We start from the raw sequence: 27491 nt of genomic DNA, 5'->3' as shown, positions 1-27491 counted from the left end.
CGACGAGCTCGGCGGAGCGGGGGGAGGCGGTGCGGAGCCGGCCCGCCGGGGTGTGCGCGCGCGCGCGCGCTCGCGCGGGCAGCTGGATGCCCGGGGGCGGGGGTAGCCCGGCGCCCTGCACTCTGGTGGGAGCGGAGGCGGGGGCCCCCGGCGCCGGGGGGGAGGCGGGCGGCGCGGCGGCGGCGGCCCCGGCGGGCAGGATGAGCCTGTCGCCCAAGGAGCTCTCCAGCCTGCTGAGCATCGTGTCGGAGGAGGCGGGCGGCAGCACCTTCGAGGGCCTGTCCAGCGCCTTCCACCACTACTTCGGCAAGGCCGAGCACTTCCGCCTGGGCTCGGTGCTGGTGCTGCTGCTGCAGCAGCCCGACCTGCTGCCCAGCCCCCCGCAGCGCCTCACCGCGCTCTACCTGCTCTGGGAGATGTACCGCACCGAGCCGCTGGCCGCCAACCCCTTCGCCGCCATCTTCGCCCACCTGCTCAACCCCGCGCCCGAGCGCGGCGACGAGGCCGAGCGGCCGCCGCTCTCAGGTACCGGCCGGGGCGCGGGGGCTTCCCCTGAGTAACCGGCTCCGCTTCTCTGCCGCCGTCACGGCGCTGCGGGGCCCGGGGCGCCCGGGCTGTGGCAGAGATCGGGGCCCTGGACGGAGCTTCGCTTTGTGTCCACTGGGCCGGAGCCTGCCCCAGCCCCCCTCCCCAGGCCCTGTGTGCGGGGAAGGGGGCTGAAGTTTTCAGGAGGTTAAGTTACCTCTTTGTTCATCAGAGTACAGCCCTTTTCCTTCATTTCCTCCGGGTCCTGCGCCTGTCCCCTTAGTTCTTCACTCATCTAAACTGCTCTCTAGCAAGCAGCAAAAGAAACCCCGGTTATTCTCATGTCAAAAACTTCAAAATAAGCCTTTCGGGTCATTTTTACATGTTATAAAATACCACCCACCCTTTTCCTTTGCAATGCAGTTCAGAAAGCATGGTTAAAAGCACATCTCAACAGCGGTTATGCACCACTCCATTCAATTGGCAGCGCACATCACTCTGGCTCTCAGTTTTGGGGGCATTAGATTAAAGCCATGAAAAACCGAGAAACTGTGCATAAGGATAAATTACCTCTTCAAAATCAGAAGGATTGTTGTTAAGGTAACTAATATACATAGCAGATAAACTGAAGAGAGAGAGGCATGCTTAACTCTATTCCCCAGCATTGGAGAGATCTTGATTGCTTGAAGCCAGGTAAGAGGCTGTTTATGCATGGGGGAATTTGCAAGAAGTGAGGTTTACCTGTCCCCTCTGTTCCCAGTACAAATAAATCCCTGGAATAGGGCCCTCTCTGTGTGATCCAGGGCCAAAAGGGGGCTCTCTGCTCCAGATACTTATTTTTATGGGGGGCAAGGGACAGGAAAACCTAGTCTAGTGCCCCCCAAACTGGGAATCCGGGTGATGAGTACTGAGTGATTAATATCACAGGGTGCTGAAACCAGAAGAGCTGAAGGAAAGGGAATTTAGAGGGGCAGTGTTATTTGATTAACTTCTAATTTAATCACACTGTAAAAAACACCTTAAATTCCAGACAAACACTGGAAAGAACAGAAAAGTTCTTTTGTGAAAGATTCAGGGCTCCACACCACTTTCATGCATTTGAGAGCTGAGGGGAGCACCCAGTCAAGCTTTTTAGAAAACAAAAGAAGTTCCTTGTATTTTAATGTAAAAACAAGCAGGAATCTTTTTGGTTTTGTTTTTTTGCCAGGTAACTTCTTTACATTGTTGGATTATAGCTTGTTTGCAAACAGCTCATTGTGAGCGTTCAAAACCTGAGCCATTTGTACCCATTGATCACATGTAAAATGTTTCATCTCTGATTGGATGAGTTATTTTTAGTCTCTGATTTCTGAAACAAATACAAATTAATTCTGGATTCTTTCTGAGTTTGAATAGTTTAAAACTTGCTTTTTCAGCAAAACATTCACTTCATTCATATTTTCAAGACTGTTTATTGAAAGCACAGTCAAATTGTTTGAACATTTAAATATTGAAGCAAACTTTTTTTTCCTTTGCAATATTCTCCAAGCTCTGTTGGTGACGGTTTAGAATGTAGGGTAAAGGATGTTGAACTTTGCAAGCACTGCTCTAGAGAGTATATAAACTTGCTGTATTCCACTAGTTTAAATCCAAATGATTTTCAAAATCAAACTTCCCCTCAGCTGAAAGTAAAATTCTGTGGATTCACTGATGGCTATTAGAATGATTATCTTTGATGTGACTACTTGAAATATTGTCCTTTGGTATAGATTTCAGTAAGGAGTATTTATAACGTGCTGCAAAATGAGTCTCAAACATTTATAACTTCATTTGAAAAGTTCAAATTTTAAAGTCTTTTAAAGTTACTATAGTGCTTGCTAAGGTGTATGGATGTGCCAGGTTTAAATTTTATTTACATTGAAAACTAAAATAGCTAAAGTACAAAATTCAAAACTTACAAAGTATTATAAATTCTGCTTTAACAAAAAATGGAGAACTTGTTTAACACTTTTGATAGCTATAAACTTCTAAAAACAGGCAAGTTCTGCTCAATTGTAAAGGGATACTGTCTGTTTTACATGGCCCAAAAATAAAGTTCCATAAAACTTTGTTTATAAACATTCAACACTAATAGAAACGTTTCCATAATTTTAACAAAGTTGTTTTGAAACAAACATTCCCTGCAGTGTATGAAGCCCAAACTCAGCAGCATTAAAAACCTGAAAGGGAAACTGGTGTGGTTTGTATTTCTTGGCTTTGAAATGAAAATCAAACTATAAATAGTGACAGGTAAACTGGATTCTAAAAGTTTTTCGCTTTGAATAATTTGTAGTGCTAATAGCAACTTGTTCACCACAAACTACAATGAATATTATGGCTGTGACTAGCAATGTGCCAGTTATTTGTTAATAATTGATCATTGGTCTAAATTAGAAAACAAAACGATGCATCAAGACTGCTTGACATTTAAAACTAAATTTTAAAAGTTGTGTGGGGAAGGGTTGGGAGCTGTTTACTACTTCTGGCACATTTTTCTCATTTGTTCCTTTCCTGATGGCCTGTTTGTATTCAATATTTTCTTACAGAAGAGTTCAGCTTTCCTTGTATTTGCCTAGTTTTAATCAAATTGCCTTTCTTTGCTGGAGCACCCAAATGCAAACTATTCCCCAAAGTGTAACAGCTTGATATGACAGCCTGGGTCTCATAGATGCAATTGCAGTTTAAGAGCTTATATTTTACTAATATGAATGACCAAACATTGGTAACAGCTGAAGAACTAGGTTTTATTAATTATAATAATTAAATTAATTTTAGATGGCTTCCTTGGCCCTTATGGTATGCTGTGACCTAGCCTTCAATCCAAAAATGGAGACATAGGGCTGTTGAAGTAAGTCTAAAACTATTTAATAGTTAAAACCAAAGAAACCTTGACTGGGTTTAGTTCATTAGACAGTTTAAGCAAAATTATTCTGTATAGGTCATATTTAAATACTACATAGGCAGAGGCGTGGATTTAATTTAAAATATTAACACAACTGAATATTCTTAGTGTCAGCCTAATGCATACATTTTAATACTTGTACCATAGTTTGTTTAGCAAACATCGCTCCTTCGTAGTAATAAGTGCAAAATATTAATTGCCGCTGTATAACAAGTGAGGAAAATTGTTTTTCTCAGGTTTCTTACCTCCCATAACTCCACCAGAAAAATTCTTCCTTTCCCAACTGATGTTGGCTCCTCCTAGAGAACTGTTCAAGAAGACTCCTCGACAGATTGCCTTAATGGATATAGGAAACATGGCCCAGTCAGTGGATATAAGTGGACTTCAGCTAGCACTAGCAGGTAAGAAATAACAAACCATTTTAGGTATATCCTGACAGCTTTTCCTTGAGATAATAGTGAAAGTGAGATATTTCTTTTCAAGTGTAAAATTAGTTGAGCTATAATTCTAGACTGTAGAAACTTCAAGCACAAGGCATTTTTAACTGCCTTATATTTGGCTTAACAAGCAAGTTTTATACACGGAATTTTCTTCTTTGAGGCTGTGAAGACACTTTTTTTTACAATATAGGAAAAGTCTTTACATCTGAAAAATGTCTTTTGTTCTGTTGGCAGTTTTCATGCTTAAATTTTATTCCCTTGTATCTTGTGCAGTGTTTCCAATTTCAGAAACCCAGGATAACTTGCTATCAGGCAGCCATTATGCCTCTCTCTTCAGTTATATCTTTTGGCAAGACCAGGTATTATAACTGAATTTTTGGTATTTTTATAAATCTGAGATGATTCAGGTTTTTGTAACTTCCTAAGTATTGCCTTCAGATTGGGAAGGTGGCTAATTTGGCTGATTGTATCTAGTAAAAGATGCTTTTGGACCACTTGGCAGGAGAAAGAGAGAGAGAGGTGATGTTTGTGAGCCATCTCTTTTAGTAGGTCACTTTTGGAGCTACTGATTAAAACAGTAGGAAAGATGGATATAGTGAATGGGGGCCAGTTTGGAGCACCAAAAATCCAAGTATGGCCTTATAAGGATGTGATAACCATTGGCTATGATTTCAAGACTGTTTTTTCTCATTGTTTGAGAACTAACTTTTTAATACCTAATCTTGGGATACTTAGACAAATATTAGTGTGATATTCAACCTATTGCCTGAGCTTTCCTGCCTCAGTCCGGTGTCTCCCTCTTTGAATCTTTCTGAGCGTTTTTGTGAATTCTGTATTCTTTGACTTGAACTTTTAAAAATGATGTGATGCTTTGGGTGCCCAAATTACAATGCATTGAAGGGGTCTGATTTTTCACAAGAGCTGTGTACGTGCCCTCTGAATGGTGTTAAATTAAGAACCCAAAATTACTAAATTTACTGTTTTTGCTGGAGGTTCCATACATTCTGGTTTGTCTTGTCTTCAAAATACAAAGCCAGTAGTAATTTTTGAAAATGGAACAAATGCATTGATATTGGTTACTTTTAAAAATAAGTAGCTGAATGTGCAATGCTTATTCTATATGTAGTGGATACAACAAAATTATACAGTAAATCACATACATAACTAATTTGACTACATAGAGACCTTAGGGTATCACTGATCTGACATGTTCATGAGAGAGACAATGTGGCGAAGGTAATATCTTGTATTGAACCAACTTCTGTTGGTGAGAGAGACAAGATTTGTTTCTTGGAATAAATACGTGCCATTGTCTATGTGCCTCATATGAAGGCAACTCCTCTTGCTGTAGTCTTGACACCTAGGAATCTCCTTTTTGACTGGCTTCTCCATTTATAAAATAACTTGTTTCAAGTCCACATTTTTCCCAGTAATCGAAGATGTAGAAAAGAAGTTAACTGAGTAGTCTATAAAATATAAAAAGAGTGAAACAAAAATGCTTAAACTTCAAAGTTATTGAGATCTTTGTTTATATTTGTCCCTCTTTCCTGGCCGATCTTGTCCTGTAAGGGTTGTAAATCTTGATGGCTTCTGTAAAGGTGTTCTCCTATTCAGAATATCCCTGGATTCATTTTAGGGACAAGTTTGGACCTTGTTCTAGAATGTACCTCACAAAGAATTACTGCCATTCAAAATATTTAAAGCATTCTGTGAGGATAACTATCCTAAATATTAAATTACATATGGGAAAGACAACTGATGTATCCTGTCCTTTAATATCTGATCTTCTCTGAGCAATATCCTAAGTAACAATCAGAATTTAAATGTGAACAATTTGACTTGCAGCTGTAATTGCTTTTTTTAAAGGGCAGAAATACAGTTTCATAAGGACTTTGTTTTAGATTTTTTTGTTTGATCAGTATTAACTTCTACCTTCTGATTTTCAGAATGTTTTTGCAAAATTTGCCCTATTTGCTTCTGTTTCTTTAGTTGTACTTCTGCCTGTTTGGATCATTATCCTGCCAAAAACGTCATTTTCTGATGCTGGTGGAAAAAGGAAGTTTTCTGGCAAAATACTGCCTTTATTCGATACGGTTAGCCTGACAGAAGACTACGTTGGTTAAGGGTAATTGGCTTGTAGTCAAAGCTGCTTTTTCCAAAACATTTCAGCACCTTCCGTTAGGAATCAAAGGAAGCTTCCTGCAATTTACAGAAGAGAAAAAATGTAGCACTACAATAGATCTCCAACAACTGCTTGCCTTTGAATAGCTTTTTTACTTTAGGTGGCTTGGGTTAAGGAGCTTATGCTCTTCCCATAAACAATTTAATCTTTAGCTTTTTTATTAAGGATTCTGCTTTAAATACAGCTTTTGCTTTCTTTAATCCCAAAGAATCAATCTGGCCTGATCCTGTAACCTTCTGCATGTGGGCCAGGGGCGGCTCTAGGAATTCCGCCGCCCCAAGCACGGCGGCACGCCGCAGGGGGGCACACTGGCGGTCGCCGGTCCCGCGGCTCCGGGGGACCTCTTGCAGACGTGCCTGCGGAGGGTCCGCTGGTCCTGCGGCTCCGGTGGAGCATCCGCAGGCACGTCTGCGGGAGGTCCACCGGAGCCGCCTGCCGCCCTCCCGGCAAAATGCCGCCCCAAGCGCGCGCTTGGCGTGCTGGGGTCTGGAGCCGGCCCTGATGTGGGCAGACTGCAGTGATCACATGGAGCTTCACTGAGTTCTTTTGAGGCTCCTTACAAGCTCAGGAGTCTTCATGTGTGCACTGAATTGCAGGACTGGCGCCTACACCTGTCGTGGATCTCATTATAATATCTGATGGTATTTTATTGTCTGGGAATACTGGGGTCCAAAGCAAACCTATAATTTACTAGCAACTGTTGACCAGCTATGACCTTAAGTTGCACACCACAATGCCACCAAATTGAAATGATATCTACCGTATATACTCATTCGTTAGTCCGTTCATTTATAAGTTGACCCCCCAAGATCGTTTGCTAAAAATAGCAAAAACTGTATGACCCTTTAATAAGCCGGCCCTATATTTCAGGGGTTGGCAAACTTTGGCTCCCAACCCATCAGGGTAAGCTGCTGGTGGGGCGGGACGTTTTGTTTACTTGGACCGTCTGCAGGCATGGAGCCCCTCAGCTCCCAGTGTCCGCAGTTTGCCATTCCCAGCCGATGAGAGCTGTGGGCCCGCAGCTCCCATTGGCTGGGAACAGCGAACCATGGCTACAGAGAGCTGAGGGGCTCCATGCCTGCAGGGGCTCCAGGTAAACAAAACGACAGTGTATTAGATATTCAATTCAATGATTCCATAGAGTTTAAAATCATCCAGTTTTGGTGTAGACCCGGTTATAAGCTGACCCCTCCCCCCCTTTGATGCATCATTTATTACCAAAAATATTCGGCTTATGAATGAGTATATAACAGTACTCATCTTTCAGATGTGACACATTTAGCCAGTTGGTTTAATGGTAATGTGCAGGAGTTGGTCAAGAATATTCCGAAAAATATTCTTTTTAGGGTTGTATACTGAAGTTCTAAACAGTTTATAAACCAGTAGAAGCATTCTGAAAATTGGTGAAATTGGATTTTTATTTTTTGCAATCAAATATCTTTTCTTGGGGAAACTGCTAAGAAAGTAATCAAGGATATAATACATATCCTTGAAGGAAAAATATCCTACCAAGTTAGTTCAGTGAGTCAATATTCAGATAAAATAGAACAGAAAACCACCAGATACTTTGCAAACTTAATAACTTCTGCTTGTTCTTTTGCTTTGATGGAAAAGGTACATCCTTGCGCCCTTGCCAGCCTTAGGAAATACACCTAGAAAAAACTTTTGGACTCAGCAGGCTATTGTTATCTGTGGAAGAGAGTTCTGTTATCTAACATTGAGTCTGTTTTTGAGAGGGAGTTCAGTTAAAATTTTGAACACTAGCTAATTAGAGGACCGTATCTAACATGAAGAACATTTCTACAGAGAAAAGCTATGAGTACTAGCTCACCAGGTTGTAAATAAAGGAGAAAGTATAAATAGCTTCAGTGTAGGTAGAGGCAGTATACAAGCTCAGTTACACAGAAAATGAAGCAGCAGTTTAATTTCAGGATGGTGGCTCTCTTCAGTGACTGCTGGGCCCAAAACAAGAGCTGTATTAGTTATGGAATCAAGATGTCAAGCTTTGGATTATCAGAGGCTGAATCCATTGAGGAGCATGCTATGTAAAAAATGCCTACAAAAGAATGAAAACTCCCTGAATGACTAGATGAGCACATACTTAGACTTCCCCTTGCAGATGGAATCGGTTAGCAGTGCTCTAGGGCTGGCATCTGTTAGTCAGCTACTGACTTTCACGCAGTAAGGTTGACTTATTTTAAAATGAACTGATCAGGGTGACAGAAGGTAAAGACATCCTTTCTCACAGTACTACAGAGAGTTGGAGCCTGAAATTTAGGATTAGGAATAAAGGGTCAGCCACTCCCAGTCCTCAGCTTGTTTGAGCACTCCTATGACAGAAGCCATGTTATGGTTTCTCAGAATGTATCCATAAGTTTAAAATGTCTTTTCCTGTCTCTGTAACCAGCTTTGCAGTAACAAAGAATATCTACTGGATTTAGTAGTGTTACTGCATAATGTTTCCTATGCTGTATAATTTGGCCTTTTTAGGAGCATTGTCCACCTCTGAACAATTCTTGGTTACAATCACAGTCCAGATAGTGCTGGATGTCCCATGCTGCTGGCTCACTTCCAGCTGCATAACATTTTAATTTGTATTAGACTCCCAATATATTTTTTCGATGTAAGCAATTGCTATAATTGCTACTGGGATGTTGTGACAACAAATAGGGCAGGGTAGTTAGTCTATGCAACATCACTAAAAACACAATCCACGCTGAAAAATCTTTTACCTCTGCTTTAGATTTTCTTATGGCCCCAATTATTGTGGAGTCTGAATGCCTGTGTTTGTGTGGGTCTTCACACAACAGTGGGGGAAGCAGGAAGAGGGAGAGAGAAATGTGACTGTAAAAGCACAATTGGCAGGGGGACAAGTGTGGCAAGAATAGTGCATGAAAATTTACTTGGAACTCATTTTTTGAAACTGACTAGATCAGGGGTTCTGACTCTTTCCACAGGCTAGGTCACGTCCTAGAGCAGGGGTTCTCACCCTTTTTCTTTCTGAAACCCCCTCTCCCCCATGCTATAAAAACTTCAGGGGCCTGTGGGGTTGCCGGGGTTCAGGGCTGTGGCCCCATGTAGGGTTATCATGTTTCAGGTTCCCCAAAAGAGGACACTGCCAGAGGGCGGAGGCAGAGGAGGTGCTGGAAGGGGGAGTCCCCTAACCCTCCTGTGCCCCTTCTACCCTGACCTCTGCACTCCCCTCCTGTGCTTCCTGGGCACTTGGTGCAGCCTGTCTCTCACCTCCAGCAGCTGCACATAGCTTCCGCCCTGGAAACAGCCACAGCCTGTCCTCTTTCTGCCCTTCCCACCAGCTCACCTGCTGTGAAATGCAGCCCAAGCTGGAGCTGCTCCCTGGAGAAGGGGTTCAGGATCTGGCAGTGTGAGGCTGACATGCTGCATTAAGAAGCTGTTTGGTCCCTCGCAGCTGCCAGATCCTGCCCAATCAGCTGGAAGGGAAGGAACCAGTGAGGTGCAGAGACAGCTCTTTCTGAGCTACCTGTGCTCTGCAAAAGCCTGGATGTAGCCTCTGATTTGAAAAACCTGCTTGGACAGACAGTAGAGAATCAAAAGAGGCTATGTCCTGGGACATATGGTAATCCTAGGGTGCCAGGGCTCCTGCCTCGCAGGGCATGGCCTCCTAAAACCAGCTCTTGGCCTCCCAGGGGACTGTGGACCCACTTGAGAACCACTGTCCTAGAGGATTCTCACAGATAGCTTATGTTCTCTCCCATTCACAGTCAATCACTGCGTTGCTCCCATTTGCTATTATGTAAACCCTTGTGACAATTACTGATTACGTGGAAAAGTAATACTGGGAAAGTGTTAGTATTTTTAGCTATATCATTCAGTTTTAGGAAGTGGAAAGGAGAGCAAACACCATGTGACCGACCAATCAACTCTGCACACCACCAGCAAATGCTCCATGGCCCACTGTTTACAAACCTGAACTAGATTTCATGTTGACACTGTCTCTTTAAACCAATGCTGTTCTAAAGCTCAAATTGTCTCCTGCTACTTTTAGTATTCCTGACATATGTATTTTGGTTGTATGCTTTAATATCGTGGACTGAACTTTTTTTTTCAGAGCGTCAGTCTGAGTTGCCAACACAGAGCAAAGCTAGCTTCCCCAGCATTCTCAGCGATCCTGACCCAGATTCCTCAAATTCTGGTTTTGACAGCTCTGTTGCCTCACAGATCACTGAAGCTTTAGTGAGTGGACCAAAACCACCTATAGAAAGTATGTGCATCTTTGTTTACTCTTAAGTTTCTGTAATCTTTGGCACAATCTCTTAAGGAATGACATAAGTGATGTGTTGAGCTACTTTTCTCTAGATTGGATTATATGTGACCAAGCTCATACGTCCTAATACAAAATGCCAGTAAAAACAAATTAATCTGATTGTACATTGAAAAGTATTACAGTTGTGGGAGGGAGAGAGGACCACTCATCAGACTATTGTCACCCTTATATTAAATATACAATATAGTAGTCTTCTAAATTTGAAATGATTTTTCATTGAGTAATACAAAAGGGACTTCACCTCTTTAATTTTCCTTTGAAAGAAATCTTCACAACATTGTCTTTCAGGTCACTTTCGACCAGAGTTTATCCGGCCACCACCTCCACTCCATATTTGTGAGGATGAGCTGGCTTGGCTAAACCCAATAGAGCCAGATCATGCAATTCAGTGGGACAAGTCAATGTGTGTTAAAAACAGCACTGGAGTGGAGATCAAACGCATCATGGCTAAGGCTTTCAAAAGTCCTTTGTCCTCGCCCCAGCAAACACAGGTGGGTGTTATGTGCCAGCTGCCCTCCCTTCTAATTTTTCCTATGCATGTTCTTATATTTCATACATTTTAGAAAACTAGGGTCAAATTAAATGACTTAAATAATCTTCATCTCATATTTAGGGTTGGCGGAATTCAATTTTTAAAATAATTTCAGTGGATAATATCAATTTCCTGTATTTGTGAACATTTGGGGTCAGGGGTCCGACAATTATTTAATGACAGTAGATGTTGAGATTCAAAAAGTTAAAGCTTCATAGCCATTAAAAGACGAATTGTCAACATCACATGTCAAAATATACAAAGTAAATATCCTTAAATCAAACCCTTTAAGTTCTCAAGCAGCATTGTTCTTACTTGGCCTATCTGTACATTTCAGTTATTGTTGATGGAAATATTTTGTATTGATGTATATATGGTGAAACGAACAAACAGTAGCCTGAGGTGCTAAGATGGAAGTGCCACTAAAAGATTTAAACTCTCTAAGATCCTGTGTAGAGCATTAATCTGTCTGTGGGCAATCCAAAAGTTTGAAGATTTGTCCTGCCAAGGAGTAGACTTGCTTAAAACTGTCTCCAAATTTAGGAAATCTCAATATTGTTTGAGTTGTCTTGTCTCAATACCAAAATTCCAGAGTCTTGGCTTGTGTATGGTCAGATAAGGAAAGTATTTTTTAAAACTCATCTATCTGCTGTTTCTACACACACCTTCATTAGCTGAACAAATGTAAAATGTGACTAGTAACCAGCAACAATATTTCCCTGCTAGGATAACCTTGTTGCAGTAATGCTGTTTCAGATTTGGCAGAGGCTTTCAATAAGATGGTTATTTAGAAATGCTACGGGCCTAATCTTGTCTGGCTGAAGTTAGTCAGAGTGCTACTACTGACTTCAATGGGCCTTAGTCTTATCATTGTACTGTATAAGGAGGGAGATGTTCTAGTGCAACTTTCTTTCTGTCTAAGATAACTTATCAAAGTTGTTGGTCAGCTCAGTTCAACAGTGTACATCTCTACCTCGATATAACGCTGTCCTCGGGAGCCCCAAAATCTTACCGTGTTATAGGTGAAACCGCATTATATCGAACTTGATTTGATCCGCCGCAGCATGCCCCCCCCCTCCCAGAGTGCTGCTTTACTGCGTTATATCCAAATTCTTGTTATATTGGGTGGCATTATAACGGGGTAGAGGTGTATTTGCCAGTTCAATGAAAGAGCTAGAGCAAGAGACAAAAAAGAAACTTGGATTATGTGGGTTTAAATTTTTCCACAACATACAAGGCTACTAAGTGCCATGAGCTTCAAGACCGTAGCTTCTTATAAAGGCTTTTCTGTGCACACTTGCTCTTGGGCAGAAACTGAAATATTAGAAGAAAACAAATATGTATAAGAAGAAATACTTAAATTCAAGTGGCTAGAATTACTCTCTTTGTGTAATTTAAATGGATTATTGCTTTTGTTTTGTAGGCTACAACATTTTTGTAAAAAGTGCATAACTTGTTGACGATTGTAGGAAACTTTGAGTCGCTGTTAATATCATTGGAATTTCTGCACAAGGCAGAACATCTTTTATTAAACTAAATAATAATAAAATCCAGATTGGGTTTCTAGTTCACCTGCTCTTGTTGTGATCAAACATGTACAGTTTAATTCAAATTTAAGATGATGATTTTTTTTATAGCTTCTTGGAGAATTAGAAAAGGACCCCAAGCTTGTTTACCACATTGGCCTCACTCCTGCCAAACTGCCTGATCTTGTGGAAAATAATCCTCTAGTTGCTATAGAAATGTTGCTTAAACTAATGCAGTCCAGTCAGATAACAGAGTATTTTTCTGTCCTGGTCAACATGGACATGTCTTTACATTCAATGGAAGTTGTAAATCGGTAAGTGTTTCGTATCTTAAATCTAAACTTGTTTTTGTGAGTTCTTGCACTGGAGTGCTCTGATCTGATCAGTGTTGTTTTTTAAAAAAATGAAAGCAGAATGTTTCACAGGGAGTACCTGATAAGTTTTACTGATCTTGGCTTTATGCATAGTGGTATAGTCAGATTTGAAAAGTAGCTTGTTCCACTATGCCCCTAAAGGCTACCAAAGTTGGCAGGAGTTTAGGAAATAGTGATCAGATTTCATTGAAATTGGTTTTGGGCTGAAAAAGATGGACAAAGATGCACAAACCAGACACATTAAAGCAAGAAAGGGGCAGAGAAGACTCCTCTATGCTCTTTTACTGCAGGACATGATCATTGGTTGGAAAAGTGCTGAACTCATCTGACTAAATATACCAATTTATACTATATAAGCAGACTCACTAAAATGCAGTGAAGTAGCTTTGAATTACCTGGCCTCTTGCCAAAAGAACTCTGAACTCTATCACTCAAAACTGCCTGTCAAGTTAGTTTCATCCCTTTTATTGGTTTATTCATATGAAGGTGTAATATTGTTAATTAATTCAAACAAATGTAATAAACACTTCTGCATGAAATGCCGCTAAAATGAGAGGCACTGTTCATTTCAGTAGGAGTGTTCATAAAAATAATTTTGCAATATATCTTAAAGCAAAGCTGTCTGTAGTAGTGGTTTTACCTGTGTGATACGAGTCTTGGGTCCACCATTTTGTTGTGCAAATGAAATAGGGCAAATCTTGAAATCTTGCTTTTTATCTGAAATTCACATTTATATCTCACCTCTTAATATGTTAATGGCAATCTCAGATTCACCTTTGATATTGAAATTGGAGACAGATTTCAATGTCATTTTTCAGGGTGGATTTGATTTAAATCACTAGTCAGGAAGACTTGATTTAATCATGGATTTCTACATAAAAGTGCATTCATGTTGATTGTTTTAACCTTAATACATATTCTTCACAACTCAGAAATAGGTGTAGGTTTCATTTTTAGAAGGCACACACTATGTATTTTTAAAGTGATTTATTTTGAAAACCTTTCAGATTAGCTTTGCAGCTATATCAGAAAATGAATGATTGTTTATTTCATTTACCAAAGGTAATTGAAGCAGATATTTATGAAGTTCACCTCCCAATGACTATTTCCAGATCAACAGGTTAATCATTAATATTTGGAGGATTTTCTTGCCATCCTGTATTAGGAGAACGTCACCAGACAGACATTTAAATTTTTATTTAACTAAAATAACGTTATATATTCTGGATTTTTTTTCTTCAACAGCAAACATAATATTTTAACAAAACAAGCATGAATTTTTTAATTTAGTTAAACATTTCAAGTTTTTTAAAATCAGGTTTGTTTTTGTTAAAATAGTTTTTAACTAAAATAGTTAAATATTTGTTTTAAAAAAACAAATTAAATTCACTATGTCAGCCAGGTCACATGAGAAACTTAAAATATTGGCTTCTGCAGCTAACTCAGTCATCTTCACCTTCATTTTCCAGTTTGTTCATAATCTGGAAAAGAAAAACAAGCTTTCCTGCTTTTTCAGGTCCCAAACAGTTTCTCAATTTGGAATGAATTAGTCCAAAGGAAGAAAGTATTCTTTCTACACTGGCAGAAGAAGCTACTGCTGTTAAAAGTGAGATTATCACTTCAGCAGTCTCTGAATCCAAGTGCTTAAGAGACCCAGTTCACTGGTGTGACTTTCTTTAAAACATCAGCAAAAATATATTTCTTGAATGGTTCTTATTCCCAAACTGGGTCTCTTTTACAGCCTGCTGCCATTATAGGTTTTCCCGTCTAGTGAGAGAATGGTATGGTACAGGGATCGGCAACCTTTGGCCCGCGTTCTGCTGGGGAAAGCCCCTAGCAGGCCAGGCCGGTTTGTTTACCTGCCGTGTCTGCAGGTTCGGCCTATCGCTGCTCCCACTGGCCGTAGTTTGCCGTCTCAGGCCAGTGGGGGCTGTGGGAAGGGTGTCCAGCACATGTGAAGGGTCAGATTGTTGTTTTTTGCCTAGAGTTTATGGAAATGCAATCTGGGAGCATTTTAATACCAAAACCACTACTAGTGTGACACTGAGGAAGTACTGCTTCTGCCAGGGTAAACTTACGATCTCGTTTCCTTGTTTTCTCACTTCCTCTCTTCTCAAACACCTTCTCCCACCTTATCTCTTCTGTTTTGCAGCAGGCAGAATGAACAGGAGCAGCAAGAAACATGCAGTGCTTGTTCATTCAGTCAGCTGGAAAGCAGTGCCACCTGCCATAGAGGGAAAAGCCCTACATCTGGAGTCAGTGCAGTGATTCTTTAACAGAAGGTGGTTCTTCGAGTGCTTGCTCATATTGATTCCAATTAGGTGGGTGCGCACCTCATACACGATTGTCGGAGAATTTTTACCCTAGCAACACCCGGTGGATTGGCTTGGAGCCCCTTGCAGTGGCGCCCTTATGGTGCTGGATATATGCCCCGGCCGACCCAGCGCCCCCTCAGTTCCTTCTTACCACCCGTGACAGTTGTTGGAATTGTGGAGCTCGACTTTACCGCTTTCCACTCTCCCTAACAATTTTCCTCTTAACAGTGTAAATAGTTTATAGTTAGTGTAGTTATAGAGTTTTATATGGTTTTTCATATAGTTATAGTGTAAATAGTTCTAGCGGGTTGGTAGGGATCTGCCCTCCTTCCCACCGGTAGCTTGGGCTCATGCCCAAGGCTCTGGGCTTTAAACCCTGCGCGTCCTGCTCCAAGCCCATGCCAACAGGCGACCCCCACGACTCTTGCCTAAAGTGTCTGGGGGAATCTCATCAGACTGAGAAGTGCAGGATCTGCAAAGGTTTCTGGCCCCGGACTAAAAAGAAGCAGGACTTTCATCTGTGATGGCTCCTCATGGAGACGGCTCTTAGCCCTCAACCTCCAGTGCCGCACCAAGACCTGGCACTGAGTGCTTCGGTGTGCAGCGCCCCGGCGGCACCAGTAGGAACTGCACTGTGGTCAGACTCTGATAGAAACCCACATCACTGGCGTTCCCTGGCACCACAGCCTCCATCAGTCCGGTGTGTGCACGCTGCGTACACGATCGTTGGAGAATTTTTACCCCAGAACACCCGGTGGTTTGGCTGTGGAGCCCCCTGGAGTGGCGCCCTTATGGCACTGGATATATACCCCAGCTGACTCAGTGCTCCCTCAGTTCCTTCTTGCCGGCTTCTCCAACAGAGGGGAAGGAAGGTGGGTTTGGAATGGATATGAGCAACACATCTCAAAGAGCAACAGTTACAAAGGTGAGTAATCGTCTCTTCTTCTTCGAGCGCTTGCTCATATCGATTCCAATTAAGTGATTCCCAAGCCTTACCTTGGCGGTGGGGTCGGAGTGAGATATTGCCGAGTGCAGCACTGCTGAGCCGAGTGCAGCATCGTCTCTGGACTGCTGGACTATCGCATAGTGAGAAGCAAAAGTATGTGTTGAGGACCAAGTGGCAGCTCTACAGATCTCCTATATCGGGACCTTAGCCAGGAAAGCAGCCGACGAGGCTTGAGCCCTTGTAGAATGGGCAGTGAGGGGCTTGGCCGGGACGCTGGCCAAGTCATAGCAAGCATGGATACAGGACATAATCCAAGAGGAGATGCGCTATGAAGAGACTGGGAGGCCTTTCATCTGGTCAGCCACAGCAATGAAGAGCTGGGTCGTCTTTCTGAACGGCTTCGTACGCGCAATATAGAAGGCGAGAGCTCTGCGAACATCCAGGGAGTGCAGCCGTTGCTCCCATCAAGTAGCATGCAGCTTCGGCTAGAAGACCGGGAGGAAAATGTCCTGGTTGACATGGAAAGTTCATACCACCTTCGGAAGGAAGGCAGGGTGAGGATGTAGCTGCACCTTGTCCTTATGGAAGACCGTGTACAGTGGTTCCGAAGTGAGGGCTCTGATCTCGGATGTGCTCCTTGCCGAAGTGATCGCCACAAGGAATGCCCTCTTCCAGGAGAGGTACAGAAGGGACAAGGAGGCTCCACAGTCGATCCACTGGGTGTTGCTAGGGTAAAAATGTGTTACTTTTAAGAGTCTACTTAGAGATGCTGACAGAAATGGATTTTGATGCCTCTGTAAAATGCTACACTTATGGATACTGTAAACTTCTAGAGCAAAAGCTCCACTGCATACGATGGGTACAACAGAACTGGGGTATTCCTTTGCTTTTTATTTACATTACAAACTAGATTAGAAAACATTAAATTGCAAAGTCACACTCGTGAGTTGGAAAATGCCAGAATAAAAGTTGTCTGTGCAGCTTTAATTGTGCCTATACATTGATAGTCTGTCTTTACATGATCACATACAATTTTTCCACAGGACCCCCACTGCTTTCAGTGCACAGGATGTACTTGCTCTGGGTTTGAATCAGGGTTGTGTAGTGAAACAGACTATCTCGAACCCTGCCTCCTTTGTGGCAGAACTTGGAAGGTGTGTAGTGAAGAGAAAGGATGACCTCATGGTTAAGGCAGTTGGAGAATTGTATTCTGCCTCTGCCAGAGTTCCTGTGTGATGCTACACGAGTCACTGGAACCAAACACTTCGCATGTGGTCACTAATTGTGTGTTCCTCCTTTTCTGAGTGCCTGACTTGATTTGCAGAAGTGCTGGGCATTCAGAGCAGGGTTTGAATAGTATGCAGCAAATAAGACTTAAGGCCCAAGGGCCACATAGAGAACAATGAGTATAAAGCAAAATATTGAATAGCTGCTCTGCTCACTTAGTGAGCATCATCCATCCTGTGCACTAAATGAACCAGAGGTCTTGTGGAAAAAATACTGTCTCATAATGCATGCACACAAGGGGGCCAAATTAAGACTGCACAGGCAACCTTAATTCAGGTACTTTCTAACTCTTGAGTGTTTGACTGACATGAAGGCCACCCCCTGCCATAATTTCAAGTCCCTGTTCCAAAGCATGGGGGCAGGGGAGTGCTTCAGAGAAAAGGTCACCAGAATATTTTAACATGGGCAAAACTTATTTTTCTCTTGTCTCATTGTTTGGAATGGCTGAATTATTTTGGTTAACATTTAAAAAAATAATCAAGCTGAGGTGTAGACATCCAGCATGGAAAATTTCAGTGCAGATATTAAAGTTTGACAAAGTCAGAAGCAACTGAAAACAGGGTCTTAATGGGAAGTGTAGTGCTACCAACCCCACCTACAATACAGCTGATTTTTTTTTTCCTTCCCCTTCTGGCATCAGAAATGCACTCAAATTTGCTTAGTTGGGACAAACTACTGCCAGATAGGTATGTTCTGAGAAGTTTTATAATAGGCTTGGACCTTGACTTCCAGATCTATTCTAATTGGCCAGTTGGGTTTCATACCCATGATTAAATGTTACTTAGTGACATGTCGCTTGCTTGTATGTTCACGCATTAAGCAACTATTTTTGAACGAGAAGCCTCATTCTTCTTTCCCACATGCCAAACCCTGTAGTTTTCTACTTTCCTGTCCCCACTTCAGCACTGCAGACTGCTTTTCTTGCTGTTTAAAAAAGCAAAACTGCTAACATGGATCTGCATTAGTCTCCTGAGTAAAATGTTTAAAGTATTTAACCTGAAAGTTTCCCAGAGACTACAAGCTAAGTGAGAAGTAGTTGGAACCTTTCCCCATCTCTCGGTCTTCCAACTATTCACAAAGAGGCTGAAGAAACTACCTATTGCTATTCCAGGCATTGTTAAACACCTGGTTCCATTTCTGCTATGTTGATGAATCCTGCCTCAGGTGCACAGTATAAGTACCAAGCCTTCCCTAAACCGCTGAGTTGACAGCTCCACCCACTTTGAGCTTATAGTAGCCATCAAGCTGCTGGGGTCTCTGCTCTGCTTTAGGATGGAATGGCAGTAGGTAAATGGTTCCCACTCCTGTCTAGTATAACCACAGAAGATCACAGGTGTTCTGGTCTCCCCTGCACAGTGAAAATCACATCAGTTCTGATGCAGGCAGGGTCCTCTCCACAAAAGATACAGGGCAGGAGTTTTTCATAAAATTTAAAATGGTTGGCAGTGCCAAAAGGGCAGTTTGAGGTGAGGGAGCTCAGGTAAAGTAAATGTCCTGTGGGATATAAAAAACACTTGCAAAGTCTTATGATAAAAGATCTACGTGCTCCAGTCTTCCTAACCACTTCATTAAAAAGCCAAAACCTTTGTGATCCAGCAAAGTTCCATGTTGGTTGCATAGCAGTCTAGTGCTAGCTGGAGCATCTTGCAGAGCTGGCATCTAACTGGTATACTTCAAATGTGATGTAAGATCATTCATAAGTTGTATTGCCTCTTTGTATGTGGGTATTCAAACAACTTAAAAACAATTTGAAACAAAAGTCAGATGGCAGTTGTACACCTTAATGATCCATTAGTATAGTACATGTATTGGGTGATTGAAGATATTCTGTCTATAGCACTATTGTGAAAGCACAAGCTCTCTTGCTTTTTGGTATTTTAATAAAATGTTCTCTAGCTCTTTCTTTGGTGAGACACTTCTGGTTCTTCACCCCTACAGTGTGATTAACATGTTTAGTCATTTGAACTCTTTTTTTGCCCTTATTTTGAAATCCAGATATTAATCATGTTCTAATTCCCATGACTTCTAAATTCCCTAAACCCTGAAAAAAACTAAGGCAAACTAACATTATGATGCACAAAATCATGCTATTCCAGTTGTGTACTTTAGAAGAAATGCTTCAGTTTCTAGACTTGATATCCGATGCTGATATACACAGTTGCATTTGATGCTTGCTACAGTATGAAATTGTCACTCAAATAAGCAACTTGAGAGTTTCTGTTGCTCTGCAAGCGGTGCCCATCACTAGCTTCTGTAGGGTATCCGCTTATTAGACAGGGAGTAAAGATCACATGGGTGCCTTTGACTTAGGCCTCCTGCATGCAGACATCTAGAGAGTAACCTTACATAAAACCAATTTCTGTATTGCACTTGATGTAAAAATAGATTTGCCTTTTGATGTTGGTGTCAGGCTAGTGAAACACACTTATTCGACATGTCAAAAGCCCACAACTTCAAACATTTTTGTTAACTCCCTGAGAGTGGATTGTCGATGAATCATAGACACATTTGAATTATGAGGTTAACTGTATTTGTCCATTGTTTAATGGTACTATGGATGATTAACTTGCTAGTTTATCTGTACATTAATCAGCTTGTTTTATGTTTAACAGGCTTACTACAGCAGTTGATCTCCCTCCTGAATTTATTCACCTTTATATCTCCAATTGCATCTCTACCTGTGAACAGATTAAGGATAAATACATGCAGGTGGGTATTTGAGAATGACTTGGTTAAAAGTCAAGATGAGGTTTAATAAGGTGACTACACTAGGAATTCACATACTCCCTCTTTACAAATTGTGGCTTCAAGAAGCAAAATACTGCTTTAATGAAATTCTGATGTTTAATAAGCATATGATTGAGTAGGGGTTGTTCCTTCAGCATTTTCAAAGGGGCACAGGTAGTGGTCTTAATTTTCTGCAAAGTACTTTGTGCATTCAGTAGCAAAGTAATTGTACAGTGCTTCCCTTACATTATTCAGGTCTATATATGGTGTCAGAGAGGTTCAGATTTCTCACTTGGTACCCTTCTCTCCATCCACATATTAGATGTTTTACCTCTTCTCCTTGTCCTCAAGCTTCCAGATCCTTCCACTTCTAACTTTATTTCTGCATAGCTGTGTGCTTTGTCATCAGAAACACTCTAGAATCTCCTGCACTTTTCAGTGCTGTAGAGGAAGTGCCCACAGTAACCAAAACAGAGATGGCATTCTGTTTCTAAGGAGATGCTGTGCAAAAAAGAATTACACTTGAAGTGGAAACAACATGGCTCTAAGGGCTAGTGTGTGGCATTTCTAAAACCTTTGCAAAGTGAGGCAGCACCCTGTATTTCCAACTTTCTTGCCTTGAGTTTGGCATGGCTCCCAGCTTTTTAAAATTCCTCCCAGTCTGAAAAAATCCACAACATTCTACATTCTCTAGCATGAGGGTCACCTAGTCTGCAATAATTTCTTTTAGGAAACATTACTCTTAAAATGGGCTCTTTTTCCTAAAAGTAATGACTAAGTTACCTGTAATGCTCAGTACATCTATTTAATATCCTCTTGAGTCACTCTATTGTGGAAATATTGTATTAGGATGTAAGTTTTGGCCCTAGAGATAGCCATGCCACCTACATATAAAGCAAGTGTACAGTGATAGGACCTGGTTCCTAGAATCAGTAAAAAATCTCATGCAGGACTGAAGAGCATGTCCAACTCCCTATCCTTAATATTCATCAGTACTATAGGACAGCAAACGGGGAAAAATAAAGGGCTAAATGCAGATTGTATAAATCTTGAAGTGAAAAGGTAGGTTAACTGATGTAACTAATTCCTGCTGAATTGTCTCAAAATACCAGTACAAAGGGTCAGACTCTTTAACAGAATTGCTTGAGCATATTTTCAGATATTAAAGCCAGACCTTTTCTGTTCCAGAACCGCCTGGTACGTCTCGTTTGTGTCTTTCTCCAATCCTTGATCCGGAACAAAATTATTAATGTACAGGACTTGTTTATAGAAGTGCAGGCATTTTGTATTGAGTTCAGTCGGATACGAGAAGCAGCTGGCCTTTTCAGATTGCTCAAGACACTGGATACTGGGGAAAATCCTTCAGAGGCAAAAGCTTCAAAATAAGACCCTTTCAAATTTGGTGAAACAGCGGTCAGCTGAATGTTCTGTATCATTACTTTTTTGTGTATAAATTTTAAACTTAAATCAGTGGATTGCTTGGTTTAATACTGTATAAATAGCATTTTATGCATTAAGCAAGGCAATAAATATTGCTTTTCTGATACTAGAAAATCTTGACTTTGTTTTGACTTTTGACACTGGACACCCCATATTTTCTGTCCGTGGCTATTAAGCCGGGGTAACATTAATCCTTAATGGAAGAATCTCCTAAAGTGCAAGCATTGTTTACTTCCAAGGGACTTAAATTTTACTGGACAATTATGTGATGCTGTTGTCCAAGCAAAATAAGTTTGGAGAGGGAAAGACAGAGGGTGAGACTGTTCAACATGTTCAGTGACTTGTTTCAAATCATGCTGAGCAAGCTTAGAATTGCTACTGCCAACTGAAACAGGGAATATCATCACTCCAAATTCCATCATGCCAATTTTTTTATAAACTCATGGTACCTGTAGAGCTTTACATAAAAAAAAAATTACATTTCTAGGGAAAATATAGATGCAACATGCTAATCACTCCCCTTGTAATCTTTAAAGTGATCATGAAGGGGTACTCCATCAAGAATTCTTGTCTCTTAATATTCTAGGACAGACATCGCTAACAACTACACTGCATGCATCCTAGAACAGTTATTCAATGTGACCCTTAACCTGAGAAGGAGTGGCATGTATGAAGATGAATCCTGAGAAGGGAGGATAGTCTCAATGCTGAGCTGGCATTTGTGAAAGACTATCATTATCCTTGAATATGGGAGCCCAGCAAAATTTTCATGACTGGCTCCCTGGGATATCCTGAGGGTGGCTTGACAGGGGATATAATACAAGGAAAGAGACTGTAGTTGAAGTTTTATCCAAGTATTAGCTGCTTCCCTGAAGGAGAGTGCTGCAGTGTTCAGTGTACTTGTAGCAAAGGTGCTGGCTGCTCCTTAGCAGAAGGAGGTGCTCTTGGTACTGCAGAGTCTGATCTCTGACACACTTTGTGTAAGGACTGAGGAAGCAGGTTCTAAGAGTTCCGGTGTTAGAGTGTATGGCAGTGCCACAGACTGGCCCTATGGGAACCCTAAAAGCCTGTGCTGAGGGAGTTTAACAATCCCTTCAGATGTGGGGTTGGACTAGAGGCACATCCCTGTGGTACTGTGCTCCTTGATGACTTGCTTGGTGTTGCTTTCAGCAGCTCCTGATCCAGGGGATTCTTGTCTCTTTTATGGTACTGGGGAAGGTGACTGCTTCCTGGCAACTGATCTATCACAGCATTGCTTAATTCGGTGGGCAGCAGGAGTAACTGACTGCTCCAACAGATGAGCCTGAGAACTCGAAGAACAGTGCCTGATAGAGGGTAAAGAGACTGGTTACCTCCAGTCTGAGGCACTGATGGCTGAGTTCTAATTAATGATCCAGAGGACCCCCAATCTTGGCCCTGTCTTCTCTTAAGTGTGGGTGCACTTTTAAAAACTCCTGCAGCACATAGTGCATTTTGATGGACTAAATGCTGCTCATAAACAAAACAGATTATGTCCAGCTAAGAGGGGGAAATCTCTCTAACAATGTACATAACAAATATGGATCTGGCAAAGAGTGAAAACTACTTCAATCCTAAACTAAAACCATTTTTTAAAAACAGGCTAACAGTTGAAACAAGGAAACTAATTTACACAGGAAAACTGTGCCTGAGGAGGATGCTGCACAGTTCTGACTATGCCAAAGGGCAGTTAGTGTGACTAGTCACCCCCTCAAGTTCCTTCTATCACTTTATGCCCTCTGGAGAGGGGGCATGAGGCCAAGAGTGCATGCATGACCCTTCCTACTGGACAGTGCTTTTGAAACTTCTGAATCTATGCAAGGGGGACAACCAGACTGAGTTGACAGCCCCATGCATAAAAATACAAAAGTGGGTGTGGCCTCTTCCCTCTGGCTGAAGATGTAGATAGCTGTCATGATTGCTACCATTTTTGGATGCGTGGGGATCACTGCATGAACCATGACTGAGGATTTAATACTATACATTTAAATATTGACAAGGTGTGTAAAATGTTACTGTGAATTTGCCACATGGAATCCCAGAAACTCTTTCCTTACTGAAATAGTTCAATATGTGAGGTATCAAAACAGGATACTGTTAGGATTTGTGATGTGAAACTCCCTACTGTGCTGCAGTCTAGCACCTGGCATTTTATTTTGTGTCCCTCTCCTGCTACCTGCCTGTTGCTCCCCATCTTTTTCCTCTTCCCCCCAACATTAAAAAGGTTGTAGAGCAGTTTTTAAAGTAGGAGATGGGGGAAAGCCGACTGCTGCAGAGGAGCATGTGGATTGGACACAGACTTCTCTTAGGGGAGAGTCTGATGATAGAGAATCTCCAGGTTATAGTCAGGAGCAGAGGACGGAAGAGGATAATGTAAGGGCCAGATCAGATGATAAACAGTCACATAAAAAAGAATCTGGCACATCAGAAAAGGGCAGACAAATAAACAGGGACAAGTTTTTAAAGTGCTTGTACACAAATGCTAGAAGTCTAAATAATTAGATGGGTGAACTAGAGTGCCTTGTGATAAAGGAGGATATTGATATAATAGGCATCACAGAAACCTGGTGGACTGAGAGCAATCAATGGGACACTATCATTCCGGGGTACAAAATATATCGGAAGGACAGAACAGGTCGTGCAGGGGGAGGAGTGGCACTATATGTGAAAGAAAATATAGATTCAAATGAAGTAAAAATCTTAAGCAAATCTACATATTCCATAGAATCTCTATGGATAGAAATGTCAAGCTCTAATAAAAATATAACATTAGGGATCTATTATTGACCACCTGACCAGGACAGTAATAGTGATGGTGAAATGCTAAGGGAAATTAGAGAGGCTATCAAAATTAAGAACCCAATAATAGTGGGGGATTTCAATTATCCCCATATTGACTGGGAACATTTCACTTCAGGATGAAATGCAGAGATAAAATTTCTCCCTACTTTAAATGACTGATTCATGGAGCAGCTGGTACGGGAACCCAGAGGGGGAGAGGCAACTCTAGATTTAATCCTGAGTGGAGCGCAGGAGCTGGTCCAAGAGGTAACTATAGCGGGACCGCTTGCAAATAGTGACCATAATATAACAACATTTAACATTCCTGTGGTGGGAAGAACACCTCAACAGCCCAACACAGTGGCATTTAATTTCAAAAGGGGGAACTATACAAAAATGAGGGGGTTAGTTAAACAAAAGTTAAAAGGTACAGGGACTAAAGTGAAATCCCTGCAAGCTGCATGGACACTTTTTAAAGACACCACAATAGAGGCCCAACTTCAATGTATACCCCAAATTAAGAAACACAGTAAAAGAACTAAAAAAGAGCCACTGTGGCTTAACAGCCATATAAAAGAAGCAGTGAGAGATAAAGACTTCCTTTAAAAAGTGGAAGTCAAATCCTAGTGCGGCAAATAGAAAGGAGCATAAACACTGCCAAATTAAGTGCAAGAAGAAAAGCCAAAGAGGAGTTTGAAGAATGGCTAGCCAAAAACTCCAACGGTAATAAAATGTTTTTTAAGTACATCAGAAGCAGGAAGCCTGCTAAACAACCAGTGGGGCCCCTTGACGATCAAAATACAAAAGGAGCGCTTAAAGAGGATAGTCATTGTGGAGAAACTAAATGGATTCTTTGCTTCAGTCTTCACGGCTGAGGATATTAGGGAGATTCCCAAACCTGAGCTGGCTTTTGTAGGTGACAAATCTGAGGAACTGTCACAGATTGAAGTGTCACTAGAGGAGGTTTTGGAATTAATTGATAAACTCAACATTAACAAGTCACCGGGATCCGATGGCATTCACCCAAGAGTTCTGAAAGAACTCAAATTTGAAGTTGCGGAACTATTAACTAAGGTTTGTAACCTGTCCTTTAAATTGGCTTCGGTATCCAATGACTGGACGTTAGCTAATGTAATGCCAATATTTAAAAAGGGCTCTAGAGGTGATCGCAGCAATTACAGACTGGTAAGTCTAATGTCGGTACCGGGCAAATTAGTCGAAACAATAGTTAAGTATAAAATTGTCAGACACACAGAAAAACAAACTGTTGAGCAATAGTCAACATAGTTTCTGTAAAGGGAAATCATGTCTTACTAATCTATTAGAGTTCTTTGAAGGGGTCAACAAACAAGTGGACAAGGGGGATCGGGTGGACATAGTGTACTTAGATTTCCAGAAAGCCTTGGACAAGGTCCCTCACCAAATGCTCTTACGTCAATTAAGCTGTCATGGGATAAAAGGGAAGGTCCTTTCATGGATTGAGAACTGGTTAAAAGACAGGGAACAAAGGGTAGGAATTAATGAAATTCTCAGACTGGAGAGGGGTAACTAGTGGTGTTCCCCAAGGGTCAGTCCTAGGACCAATCCTCTTCAATTTATTCATAAATGAGCTGGAGAAAGGGGTAAACAGTGAGGTGGCAAAGTTTGCAGATGATACTAAACTGCTCAAGATAGTTAAGACCAAAGCAGATTGTGAAGAACTTCAAAAAGATCTCACAAAACTAAGTGACAGCAACAAAATGGCAAATGAAATTTAATGTGGATAAATGTAAATTAATGCACATTGGAAAAAATAACCCCAACTATACATACAATATGATGGGGGCTAATTTAGCTATAATGAGTCAGGAAAAAGATCTTGGAGCCATCGTGGACAGTTCTCTATAGATGTCCACGCAGTGTGCAGAGGCGGTCAAAAAAGCAAACAGGATGTTAGGAATCATTAAAAAGGGGATAGAGAATAAGACTGAGAATATATTATTGCCCTTATATAAATCCATGGTACGCCCACATCTCAAATACTGTGTACAGATGTGGTCTCCTCACCTCAAAAAAGATATTCTAGCACTAGAAAAAGTTCAGAAAAGGGCAACTCAAATGATTAGGGGTTGGAGAGGGTCCCATATGAGGAAAGATTAAAGAGGCTAGGTCTCTGCAGCTTGGAAAAGAGGCGATTAAGGGGGGATATGATAGAGGTATATAAAATCATGAGTGATGTGGAGAAAGTGGATAAGGAAAAGTTATTTACTTATTCCCATAATACAAGAACTAAGGGTCACCAAATGAAATTAATAGGCAGCAGGTTTAAAACAAATAAAAGGAAGTTCTTCACACAGCACACAGTCAACTTGTGGAACTCCTTACCTGAGGAGGTTGTGAAGGCTAGGACTATAACAGTGTTTAAAAGAAAACTGGATAGAGTCATGGTGGTGAAGTCCATAAATGGCTATTTGCCAGGATGGGTAAAGAATGGTGTCCCTAGCCTCTGTTTGTCAGAGGATGGAGATGGATGGCAGGAGAGAGATCACTTGCTCATTGCCTGTTAGGTTCACTCCATCTGGGGCACCTGGCATTGGCCACTGTTGGTAGACAGATACTGGGCTAGATGGACCTTTGGTCTGACCTGGTACGGCCGTTCTTATGTTAACAAAAAGTTGAACTACAGTGCTTGCTTGCCCCGGTTCCCTGGAGCCCGAGCTGAAGTCTAGCTGCAAGCAGGGCACAAAGGGAATAGACCTATAGAACAACTCATCAGGTCAGCCAGGGAACTGAGCTACTGAAACTGATGAACTTCTCCTTCCCCAAGTGCTAGGGCTGCCTGGACAACCTCTGAGCCTGCAGAGAGCATAGCAGAAGAGCTCATAATGATCTGGTGAATTTTACATTAGAGATTTTCAACTCAATCTTAGCTGTATCTGCTTGAGGATGAGTGAGAATGAGGGATAGTCTATGGTGATGGAATACATTAATATTGCTGTAGGCTTTGAGTTGATAATGCAAAAATGTGCTGCAGAGTACACAGGGCCATTATAGGCTAGTGCTTTCCAGCTCCTGTAGGTGTGAGGTTGAAACATTTGTAGCTTAAACAGGGTTGCTTAAATTGCACATGGTAGATAGTTCTCTATAGTAACATGCCACTTCAGTAAGGGGAGGGTTTGAAGCCTCTTACATTTGA

The 27491-nt window shown here is 41.5% G+C and overlaps 1 protein-coding gene across 1 annotated transcript; it reads left to right on the top strand.

The window, feature by feature from the left end:
• Positions 1–21544, top strand: CNOT11 (CCR4-NOT transcription complex subunit 11). Its single transcript, XM_039497096.1, has 7 exons — positions 1–525; positions 3682–3846; positions 10155–10307; positions 10659–10861; positions 12540–12742; positions 19963–20059; positions 21266–21544. The coding sequence occupies exons 1-7, from the start codon at positions 87–89 to the stop codon at positions 21461–21463; spliced, it is 1458 nt and encodes a 485-aa protein (XP_039353030.1). The 5' UTR covers positions 1–86; the 3' UTR covers positions 21464–21544.
• Positions 21545–27491: the final 5947 nt, after the last annotated feature.

This window comes from Mauremys reevesii, linkage group 1 (assembly GCF_016161935.1).
Source record: "Mauremys reevesii isolate NIE-2019 linkage group 1, ASM1616193v1, whole genome shotgun sequence".
Lineage (NCBI taxonomy): Eukaryota > Metazoa > Chordata > Testudines > Geoemydidae > Mauremys > Mauremys reevesii.
The sequence above is the reverse complement of the archived record's forward strand: the minus strand, read 5'-3'. Positions and strand labels throughout refer to the sequence as shown.